Source organism: Mastomys coucha, unplaced genomic scaffold, assembly GCF_008632895.1.
Source record: "Mastomys coucha isolate ucsf_1 unplaced genomic scaffold, UCSF_Mcou_1 pScaffold22, whole genome shotgun sequence".
Classification (NCBI taxonomy): Eukaryota; Metazoa; Chordata; class Mammalia; order Rodentia; family Muridae; genus Mastomys; species Mastomys coucha.
Window position 1 is genome coordinate 248,454,586 of NW_022196905.1, and position 12,175 is coordinate 248,466,760.

The following is a 12,175-nucleotide window of genomic DNA, read 5'->3' on the forward strand; positions in this document are numbered from 1 at the left end:
AAGAAAAAAAAAAGAAAAAAAAAACAAAAAAAACAAAAAACAAAAAACAAAACAAAACATGTGTTGCATCTGTGTATTTGTATGTATTATGAATGAAAGCATGTTCATATAACCACTGGCTCCCCTAGAAGGTTACTTATGCCTATTTTTTGGTCACAACCTCTCCCCTTTCCTCCAAAAGATTACCAACCTACCCTTCCCACTGTAGATTAGCTTTTTCTTTATGTGAGTGGAGGTAATAAATGCACCCTTTCATTTCTGGTTAATTCCCCTCATATGATGAAGTTGGTAGTCTCTCTGATGAAAAGCAAGTACTTGGTAAAACTCACTGTAGTACAGGAAGCGATCAAGCTGTGCCCAGCCTGTGTCTGCAGTGCACATCCCACAGATAAGCAAGTTCTTACTATTGTCTGTCTGGCCCACATACATTTAGACTGCCCAGCTAGTTACCCAGCTCTTGAACATTCTTCCCTTCTTCGCTTGCATCTGAAGATCTAAAGTAATTTTTTCCCTCTATGAGAATACCCTGAAGTGTTTTTCTTTGAAAACTTAAAATTATAAAGTTTGTCTTTCTAAAAATGTTTTAGCTTCTTTGTTGAAGGAGGTTTTGTAGGGTATAGAATATTATTCTTCAGAAGGCTTTGCCTGCCTGGCTGGCTGGCTGGCTGGCTTGGGCTTGTATTCCTGAGCTTTAAATGATATAATTTTCATACAGTTTACCCTTTGTTAATTATGTTTATCAGTCAACACTTCTTGTTTCTTGCCTAAAAATTACCCTCTCCTTTTCCTGTTCGCATCTCTTGCACATTTTTGCCTCTATCTTCAGTGGCTTTACACTTATCTACCTAGGTATGGAATTCTTTTTAACCTTACTTGAGTTCACAAGGCCTTCTGCATGTTTGCCTTGACTCTGTCATCAGCTGTAGAAACCTCTCTGCCATTGTTCTATCAATAATGCCTCCTCCTCACTTGCTCCAAATACACCTATTTCTGTTGCCTGCCAATCTTAATTCTCTTCTGAATTCTCTGTTGTCTCCATCTGTCTTCTTGGTGTGAATGTTCTTTTAACCCATCTCTCTGCCAGTAATGCTTCAGTGGTGGCCACATTGCAGGATCTCCCCAACACCCCCACACACACTGCCAAGTTCCCATTATCACTTAAGGTTAGAATTTGCATTTATTTCCTTACCATTTCTGACCCTGCCTTGTGGTTCAAAAAATGGGTCACATCACTGTTGCCACCTCCGCTTGCCCGTGCTGGCTTTAATTTATGGCATCCTGCTTCCTTGCATTTATAGCTGGTTGATAGAATCTGCAAATATTTTGCAGCTTACCAAGCATTCTTGGTTGTACACTGGAAATTTTCACAAATGGAAGATGGCATAAATTATCCAAATCCTGTAGTGACTCTCTCTTCTTTCAGAGAGGATCGGGTTATTTGTGCCAGACCTCACTCAGCATGAGCACAGAAGGACTGAACCCTACATTGGAACCCTAGTCTCTGTCTCTCTAGCTGTGCTGCAGGTTCAAGAGTATATATCTCAGCCCCACCCCCAGTCTAATGCATGGAGGCAGGTGTAATCCAGTTGTCTCTACCCACTGTGTTCTCTATCCTCATCTATCCGCTTTCTCCTGTAGCCAGTAGTTCCTTGTGATCTTGTTAATGGTGTGGCTGAGCAGATATTTGTTGTTAGAACTCTTGAGTTATTGTCATAGAGTAGCTGGCTCAAAAGACCCCATTTACCATGTTTAGATCTCAAAGTCTGGGTTAGTAGTCTTATTAACTTATCTTCTGTTTTAACAGAGAACTAAATAGACTTTTTATTGCTCACAAGTGTGTGCATGTGTGCGTGCGTGTGTATGTGTGTGTGTGTATACATGTATGTGCATGAGCTTGTGTGCACATAGGAGAGTACAGTCCCAAGGTCAGCCCTAGCTCTTGCTTCTGAGGAACCAAACAACTTTGTTTTTGAAGGTTCTCTTACTGGGATCTGGAAGTAGCTGGTTAGGCAAAGCTGGATGGCCAGTGTGCTCCAGAGACCAAACTGCTTTTGCCTCTCTGGTCTTGGCATGACAGGTGTGCACTACCATGCTTCTAAAGTAGATCCTGGGGATCAGAACTCAGGTTCTCATGCTTGTGCTGTAATATCTATACTGACAGGGCTAGCTCCCAAATTTTCTACCTTCTTTTGTAGTATATTTGATGAAAACAATCTCACTAATTTTAACAGTTATGGTGGTTCCCCTGTTGAGTGCCAGTGTTCTTTATTTTAATAGGTCTTTGCATTACTTACTTTAGTCACCTTTGCCACTGATCCACAGTATGTATAATTTTGTCTCCCAACTGTAGTTTTCCAAAGTTGACTTGGATCAGGCCTTATTCCAGCCGTTTCCATCCGAAATCATATTCCAGAACTATTCTCCCTGTGAAGTCTATGAGGTGCCATTGGTTTTGAGGAACAACGACAAAGTAAGTATGTTCACTAGTGTAGGTAAGCTTTTCAAGAACACTGGAGAAAGGGTTCAGTAAGTTAGATTCTTCGGGGTCTTAGATACACTCTTTAAATTTGATGAACATAGGAAAATAATATGCAAATATGCTCTTTGACTTCAAGTTTCACAAACACAGAGCTGGGGCTGATTGTTGCTACCTGTACAGTCCAGTGCAGTGCCTAGCAGATGGCAAACTCCCAACATGTGCTCTAAGTTCCTTTTTTAAAAGATTTATTTATTTTCATTTTATGTATGTGAGTGTTTTGTCTACATGTGTGTTTGTATGTGCACGGCCAACAGGGGCCCAAAAAGGGCATCAGATCCCCTGGAACTGGAGTTACAGACTGTTGTGAGCCACCCTGTGGGTGCTTAAAATCAAAGTCAGGTCCTCTGGAAGAGCAGCCAGTGCTCTTAACTGCTGAGCCATCTCTTCAGCCACACACCCCAACTTCATGTGCGAAAAGTGTGGATTTGATGAATGGCAGGAAGTGCTTGTGTCTGACCAGCTGGGCTAGGATTCCACTGAGACGAAATGGGTACTGCTAGTGCAGACATACTCTGAATTGTAGACCCCATTACCCCCATTCAAGGTATTATCCGCTCAGAGGACTAGCAAATGTGAGCATTTATACTCATATTTCTCAAACTGTATTTCTAAAAACCTTCTCTAATTTGTGAATCTCTCTCCTTTTGTGAATCTTCTCCCTGTTATATGAAATAACCTTCAGAACTGTGTCCAGGAGGCATCTCTCAGTATCCCTGCCATGCTCCTTTGTACTTGCAACTGAGGGTTTCTTCCCCAGCCTTATGTCTTTATCTTCGTTAAAGATAAACTAAGGTTTGTTTTGAAGGCAAGCATTCAATGCCAGAGGATTTCCTTGACTCCTGCGGAAGCTGCAAGCACAGTTAAGTGCAGAAATAGACAGATGGTATGTGAAGGGAGAATATCTCTGCCGCCCTAAACTCCAGGGGGAAGGCAAATAGGAATCCAGGAATATGGACGCAGAGAGTTGAGCCACAAGAAAAATGAGAAAATAAGTCTGTGCAGGAACCCAAAGCAAGTGGGAAGGCTTGGAGGAGTATTCAGCACAGTAGCTCATTAAAGGGTTCAGTAATGCCTTTCAGAGGTCGATAGGGTGATTTAATGCCAGCAAAGCCACTCTGTGAACAGTGGTACATGGTCTGGGTTTGTGTTTTTATCTCTGGCTGCAGTGTTATTAGCAAGAGACACTCAATACAGAACCTCAGGAGTTGGTGGAGAGATGAGAAAGAACTGAAGGTGACCGGGGTCATGTCCCCAGGCCTCAAGAAGAGTCACTTGATGTAGACATTATGACTTTTCACAGGGGACTGCCAACAGGTTCATTTTCTCATGTAGAATTCCCCTTTCTCCTCTTACTGCTGTTTTACACTGTTTTGGTTTTTATCAGGCTAGTAAGGATGGAGAGGGACCAGGCTAAAGGTCCTTTGGTAATTCCACCTGACCATAAACAAGAAGTGGTTATCAGTAGGTAAATATGAGGAAGTTATGGTTAGGGGGGATGTGTACATTTAGTCTTCCAAAGGGCACAGTTTTTATGGATAATTCAGCACCTCTTGGGTGAACTAAAACATTGGCCCCATGGAAAAGCCTCAACCAGGGAAAGTTCAATTATTTACGAGCAGATAGCTTTCTCCAGCTAGACAGGTATGTTCTCACTTAAGTTAAACCAGACTGTGTCCTGAGAGGGTTATGCAAGCTCTTGTCTTCCACTCCTTCCTACAAGTGCCTGTGGTAACCAGAAGTGTCGTATGACTCTGGATCTGGAGTTAGAGGCAGTTTCGAACCATTCAGTGTGGGTGCTTGGAATTGGGTGTGTGCTTGTAGGCTTGAGCCATCTTCTCTCCAGTCCCAGTGATGCTCTTAATAAAGGAAGTATAACATACATGCTGCTCTTTTCCTGTCTGAAATGTACACCTCCCTCTCGGGTCTCATATATAGACAAGCTAGCTTGAGCATCTGCCTGCCCCCTCCTGGGTGCTGTGGTTAAAGGCCTGTGCCACTACATCTGGCCCAATACACGTTCCTTGACGCCTTGCTCTCTGTTCCTCAGAGCTTTCTCTACCTTTCTGCATTTCTTTATAAATCACTTCAAGGTCATGGGAGTTCCTTTCTCTCTGTGTATTACTTGTGAATTCATGTCTTTTTTGTTTGTTTTGTTTTGTTATTTTGAGACAGGCTTTCTCTGTATAGCCCTGGCTGTCCTGGAACTCATTCTGTAGACCAGGCTGGCCTCGAACTCAGAAATCCACCTGCCTCTGCCTCCCAAGTGCTGGGATTAAAGGTATGCACCACCATGCCCAGCCCAGGTCATTTTTTAATTAGTTAACTTAGATATACTTAACTCTGTTCTATTATTTTGAGTCATTAACAAATACTCTTCAGCAGGTAAAGTCCCAGCACTCATGAGTCTGATGTAGGAGGACCGTGTGTTTGAGGCTATTGTGAGTTATATAGGAAAATCTTGTCTCTAAACCAGAAAAATCCAAGTAAACCATTCCCCTAGGCTCTCTCTCTCTGTGTGTGTGTGTGTGTGTGTGTGTGTGTGTGTGTGCATGTGTGTATAGATCTTCCACCCTTGACCACTCCCATTTGCCTCTTAATTGCATTTCTTGTTTATACTATCTGGGATAGAGTGACATATCTCCAGGCAAGACCAGGGGAGCACAGGCTAAGATTTTAAAAGAGTAAAACTATTTGAAGCTGCCCTGAGATCAACTAAGGGTTATCTGTCTGCTTTTTGTTATTATTTCTTGATGATGTTCCCATGAAGAGGTGGGTGGAGTCAGGCCTCCCAATACCCATTGCTTGGTAGAACAGATTTACTTTCCTCCTCTGTGGCCTGGGTATTGTGTCAAAGCTCAGAAGCCATTGTGAGGATGGAGTGGCACATCGTGTCCCAGGGATGGTCCCGAGAGCACTGAGGGATGTTTTTTCCCCAAGCACCTTCCAAATGTTGAGACAGGCAGCTTGACTCTGCTGTGTGGCAGAGGTGGGGGGTGGGAGGTGGGGTGGAGTGAATGTGTGTGTGTGGAGTGTGTGTGTGAATTGAGCAGTCTGTTTTAGAAAACAGTCATTCAGCTATAAAATGAACACAGACTTTGAATTCTAACAAACATGAATAATAATAATAATGTTAGTAAAAGAGCTAAATGTGTCATAAAGACTGACTGCCGAGCCCTTAGGAGAAGGGTAGATATGATTTTCCTTTGCCATTGAAGCAACTGAAATCCTCATCAAGGCCATAGACCCAGCAAGGAGTGGACTGAGGCCTTACTGTGTTGGACTTGGAAGTTCGCGCTTCCCCCTCTGCCTTTCTATCATACCTAATATCACCATCATGTGCTTCTCCTGCAGATCCCAAGGATGGTAAAAGTTGTTGAAGAAAGCTCACCTTACTTTAAAATCATCAGCCCCAAAGACATTGGCCACAAGGTAGCCCCCGGGGTGCCATCTGTATTCCGGATCCTCTTCACTCCAGAGGAGAACAAGGTAATCACAACACTGGCAAAAGACTCACTGTGTGTCTCTAGCACTTTGTACTTCGACTCCAAACACTCACAGGAGCTGCCAGTGTTCATGGGAGCATCTGTGGTATTTGAAGTGGGCCTCGGTGCTGATAGTGGTGGCTCATCTTGGTGGCTCTTGATATCAGTAGTAAACCGGTGATGGTGTTCTGTTGGTGTGGTAGTTGTATTAGTCTGGGGTTTTGTTGGCGGTTTTCTTATTGTGGAGGAACACCCGAGGGTGAGCATGTGGAAAGAAGAGATTCATCTAGCTCCCAGTATTAGAGGCTGACACTCTAAATAGCACAGGTCTAACTCCAGCAAGCCCCACTGCTACAATAGCTGAGTTACCTCGTGGTGGATGGCATCACTCATGAAGGAGAGATGGGATGGTGATTGAGGAAGCTACAGCCTGCAGAAGGACCAGCGATAGCTTCTTCCTTCACACACTCTGCCAGACTCCACCTCTTAAAGGGACACCCCCTCCCAACACCATTATGCTGAAGACCAATGTGCCCACCTATGAATCCCAGAGGACAAGCCATGAACAAAACATGGCAGTAGAGCTGGTATTGGTGACACTATGGATGGCATTGTTATTAGATATGGTGGTGGTGAGAGGAGAGAGGAGAGGGAGGTAGGAGGGAGGGGTGTTGTACTATTAGTGATGAACAGAGAACTGTTGTGTCTGTGAGTTCTAAGTCACTAGGCTGTGAGAAAGCCTGCTCCTGGTGGACACTCCCTGCTAGCCTCTAACCCAACAGGTTTATACTATATACTGTCAAAGGGCCACCAATAAAGAAAAGGTATAACCTGGATGCAGTGAGCTGAGAAAAATGATAAAGACCATATCTTTGGATGATGGGTCATATCTCTCTCCTCCCAGAATTTCAACCTACCTGAAAAAGAGACCTAAATTCAAATATTGAATTTCAAATTCACATTCAGCCTTCATAGCAAAAACATTGCCAGGGCTCAAGGCTAAGATTCGGTTCTCCATAGAGGACTGAGTTACCACAGAGTCCCCCTCAAACACAGCAGGGAAGGAAGAGCTAACACCAGAGGTCTGCCTGAGTAGCTGAACCCTGTCTGTACACAAACAGCCAAGGAAGAGCTTGCACACAAAAAGATAAGGCCATTTTCCCTCAGCACCACCTGCAGGCTCTTCTAGGTCACAGGAACCCCAGTTTTGCCTTGGAGGGAGAGAGCAAGGATGCAGAAGTCAGATGGAAGCTCCCCTCTCCTGGCAGGATTGTTGGTTAGGTTTCCTCCTTTGGGAGCCCAGCTGAGGGCTGAGGAGGAGGAGGGATGGGATTCACCACCATGTGAAGAAGACAGAACAGAAAACATCACTTAGCTGGACATGAACAACAGGCTCTGCTGTCAGCATAGGTGGCCATGGGGGAATGACTTCCAGGTACCAACCCTTTCTGAGTGGCTGTTGCTGGGGGAGGAACAATCATTCTCTTTTGAGGATATGGTCACTAAGAGGCTTCCTGTGTTCCAGGGGTGTCCCCATACCTGTGTACATATGGGCGGCACTAAATGGACTTAATGAGTTATCAAAGAAGTGTGTGTTGGGGGAGACATGAAGTTAGGAGGGGGGAGAGTGGAAGAGATGTGTGAGGATGTGAATGGAGAAATAAGAGATAGATATGATCATATTTCCTTATATACATGTATGAAATTCTCAAAAACAAAGAAAGCCCTAGAATAAAAAGAGGTGGGCTGAGGATAATGTTAGCAGCAGATATATATATATATATATATATATATATATATATATATATATATATATATATATATATATATATATATATATATATATATATATATATATATATATCTGGTGCCATTATAGCTGGAGTCAATAGATGAGCCAGACAGGACAGCTCTGAACTGCCTCTCTGCCACTAATACTTATTGTGCGCTGTTAATATCATTACCAGCAGTCTCACTACTTAATGTGGCCATGACTCCTTTTCTGCAGGCAGGGGCACAGTCTCCTGTGGTTGGCTTCCTGACATGTCACTGATCATACTGTTGTTTATCTCTTGGATTGTGTTTGTGGAACTCCTGATGCGCTTGGTAACCACTAAAACAAGTGAGAAGATGAATCAGATGTGAAGCGTTTTGCTATGGATTGTTGCATCAATCCCCCCACTCCCAGGCTCTCTAGCTGAAGGCTATCTGTGAAGAAAGAGGGCCTGGGTTTGGCTGGGGCTGCGGTGTCAGGTTCTGGCCCTGACGTTTTGTGGGCAGCAGGTTGTCAGCCTCTGAGTGGCCTGAACTGCGGAGCATGTTTGATTTGGGAACCCATAGTTCCCGTTTTTGTCTTCTTCCTTTGCAGGCGAAACTGTGTTTTCTAGGGGAAGGTGATGTTGGACCACCTGCAGGAGCTCTGACTGAGAGAGTTCCATGCAGGGCTTCCAGAGGAGATGGGATACGGTACAGTGTAACTAAGGAGAGAGGCCAGTCTCTAGTCTTCAGTGTGTGCATTACATGATGATTTCAATTGTCAGAATTGTGTATTTAATATTTCTGCTTTCCAATGTCCATGAATATCTTATTTAGAAACTACGATTGCAGAGAGGTGAGTGGGTGGAGGGTAATAAGATGGAGCTAGAATGAAGGGCTGTCGCTTACAGGCGAATCTGGGTGACTTAAGGTAGGTTGGAGTCTGTCACACTATTCCATTGGCTGCTGTGTCTTTAAGTTCCATAAGCAAAAGCTGAGCACTACACTGCTTATGTATATCACAAGTAATGGTTGGAATGTATTTTATGTGTTTTGGCATTTGCTTTATAAATGTGAAATCCACATCAAGGATTCATGGGCCTGGCTGCAATTTTTACTCTTTGTCCAACTCCAGATGTTGAATTACCCCCTTGACATCTCATTCCTCCAACATTGTATATCTATTAGAAGCCCCTAATTTGAGATAAGTTAAATGTTGTTGTACTGTTACTTCCTCTAGGTATTTAATGTCATGGAAGTTGACAAACATGTATAAGGAGGCATGATGGGAATAATATCTACCTAGGAGGAAATACAGTTATTCAATTTTAGATTCCTTTAAGAATTGATAAGCAGGCATGGTGACCTAGGTTCCCAACCCTAACTACCAAAAAGGATGAAGTAGATCAGTCTCAAGGTCAAGTCCTTCGTGGGCTATAGAGTGAGTTCAAGGCCAACATGAATAACTTACCCAGTCCCCCATCTCTTGACTAAAAAAGAAGAACGAAAGAAAAAAAAAAAGGACCTGAGGAAACAGGTCATTGACTGAGGACGTGCCCAGCAAGCATGAGGCACTGAGTTTAGCTCCCAGTAGTGGGAGATTTTGTGTTGAGACTGGCTGTAGGTGATACTCCGGTTTACAGCACTCTTCTTTCTGAAGACGGAGTCAGTTTCTCTTGCTGCCACCAGCAGGATCCAGTATTCAGTGTCCCATTCATCCTCACTTTTGGAAGCTGATTAGGACCAGTGCACAGAGTGACCAGCTAGGTTCAGGCGTGTGCCGCCCATGCAGTTCCGGGATGCATCGAGGAGAAGTGAAGCCAGATTTGCTTTAGGAAAAAGTCAGTCATGCCAGCTGGGCGTTCCTCTTTCTTCAGTTGGCCAGATTGATAGCCAAAGGGTTCACACCAGTTTGCCTCTGTGTCCCTGCTGCTCTGCTTGTTCTCCAGCCTCACTCTGTACCCCTCACATCTGGAGGATGAGATATGTAAATTGCAGCATGCCACATTTAATAAGCTCATCCCCTTTCAGCTGGATCGTCATCACCTGTATATATTAGCACACTGAAGATGATAATGTGATTTCTTCCCTGTCATGTATTGATCAGCTTCTTGGGCATGACAGTTGCCAAGAATGCCAAATGCCCAGATAACAGGTGCAGGCAATTCACTGTGACTTTCCCTATCTCCTCCCACACAGACTTAAAACAACAACAACAACAACAACACTGGATATGTTATTAGTCTAATAATACCAGTGCGTGTATCATGCATCATGGAAGTATAATAGTCAGTGTTCTTATCAAATAGTACCAAGGAATTCTGGAGCCTGTCATTAATTTTCTTGACCTCTTAGATTATAATCTTTATTGCTAAATTGAGTTTGGGAAATATTAAGCTTTGGTCAGAGGAAAACACGGAAAAACTTGAGTCAGGCAAGCATGTTTGTATAGTGCTGCAGCGTGAGACCATAAGCAACATTTGGAGGAGGAAATGCAGGGTGGAGTTTTTTTTAATAATCAAGTTTCCACAGAACCAGAACGAAGGCACATTAATTACGGCTAAGTCTAGGTGATGGGTGTATTGGCATTTGTTATGCTATTCTGTCTTCTCTGTATATGTTTCTAGGGAAAATATCCAATTAGTTGTCAAAATGAGTTTCCTATGAAATTTAATACATGTCTCAAGAAAGACAGAAAAAAATCACATTTTATATGCTCTAGATGTATAATAATAAACTATATTCCTAACACATTGAATTAAAGAGTAGATACCATAAAATCTTCTGGGGGGTGCTAGGGAATGAGATCTCATGCCAACTAGACTGGCCTTGAAGTCAATGTGTACCTGAGGATCGCTTTAACGACTGACTCTCCAGCTTAGTGCTGTGGTTATAGGCATTTTCATCATATCTGATTCTCCCAATCAGTAATTTTCTTTGTTTCAGACTTTATGTTTTCCTTTAAATTTTGCTCTTCCTAATTCTGTCTAGGTCCTTTCTATAAGACCACAATCTAACATAGTGCCAGACACATTGAAACAGAGCATTAAGAATGAACTTCAGAAAACACAAAGCAGTTATTCTTTCAATTTGGGCATGTCTTGTAGATCATAAAGGCAGAAGCATGTAAGAAGCTTTTTCTGTTCTGAATATATTATAAGTTAGCATCCTTTCTGGTTGTCTCAACCAGGAGAACAACGTCTAAGGACTCTGTTCTGGGAAGGATATGTCTGCCTTTGCTTTTGTGTCTCCCATGAGCCATATCTCTGCCTTTAAACCTTCTGGACTAATAGGATATCATTTGATCATTAGCCTGATAGGAATCTCAGGGATTCTCTTCATAGTTCAGGACCCAAGCAAACATATGAAAGGCAAACAATGTCCTTTCACTCACTCAGTGGACTGTCTGGGCTGGGGGTTTAACCTTCATAGAGCTTGTGATCCACTGTAAGAGGACATGCTGCTGTGTAAATCAGTGTTGACTGCTGACATGCTAGAGAAGAGACAATGATGTGGATTCTTTTCCTTCAGTAGGAGGGTGAGGGAAGGGTTCTCAGTTGAGGTGACATTTGGGCACCAAGTTAACATCAGCCGTGCAAATGCCTATGGGAAGAGGCATTTCTCCTTCTCCTTTTGGGAGAAGGGACAGAGAGTATAAAAGCCCAGTGGCAGAAGTGTGCTGGCCAGGAGCTCAGGAGAGTGCCAGAAGGCTGGTGGGGCCCCAGCAGAGGAAGCTGCTGGACAAACCAAAGGGGGAAAGGTTGTAGCAGCTAAGAGGGTGGAGATTTTGAAAGGTCATATAACATGAGATGGGAAGTTGCAGCGAACTCTTCAAGACCTTTTTATTACAGAAGCACATACCATCTGTAAAGCTTGAGGATTTAAAGAACTGTTTCACATCACAGAGATTTCAATTGACCACTGCATGACCACTCTGGCTTTATCTGTCTGCTCCTTGCCACAGTGGATTTTGAATCCATATATCGGTATTATTTCAACCACAAATACTTCAGTTTTTGTCTCTAAAGATAAGGACCTTTTAAGATGTTAATAAGATCACCAGAAAATGTAAACACAACCATGGCCCCTTAATTCTACCAATAACCCAGTCAGTATTCAGGTTTCCCCTGCTGAGTCAGTTTGTTTCAATCAGGGAGCAAGTGAAGTTTGCCCATGGCTCCCGGGTGACTTATTTAGAATGATCATCTGTCCTCTGTGGCTTATAAACTTTTGGGTAGATCAGAGCCTTGATTAGATTCCTGGTTTCTTCTGAGAGCCTGTTGTGTGTACTTCCTGCTGCACCACTTCAGGGGGTGCACAGTGTCTGTATCTGTTTCTATGTAATCCAGTGAGGGCCATCCTTCTCATCCAGGTCTCATTGTGTAAAGCAGGCTGACCT

The 12,175-nt window shown here is 43.3% G+C and overlaps 1 protein-coding gene across 5 annotated transcripts in view; it reads left to right on the forward strand.

Moving 5' to 3' along the window:
* Positions 1-12,175, forward strand: part of Hydin (HYDIN axonemal central pair apparatus protein) — a 421,354-nt gene that overhangs the window by 85,350 nt on the left and 323,829 nt on the right. For all 5 annotated transcript variants that reach the window (XM_031341421.1, XM_031341424.1, XM_031341423.1 and 2 more), the window contains exons 4-5: positions 2,351-2,470; positions 5,891-6,025. In XM_031341421.1, coding sequence (XP_031197281.1) covers positions 2,351-2,470; positions 5,891-6,025 — 255 coding nt within the window. The remainder of the gene's footprint in view (positions 1-2,350; positions 2,471-5,890; positions 6,026-12,175) is intronic.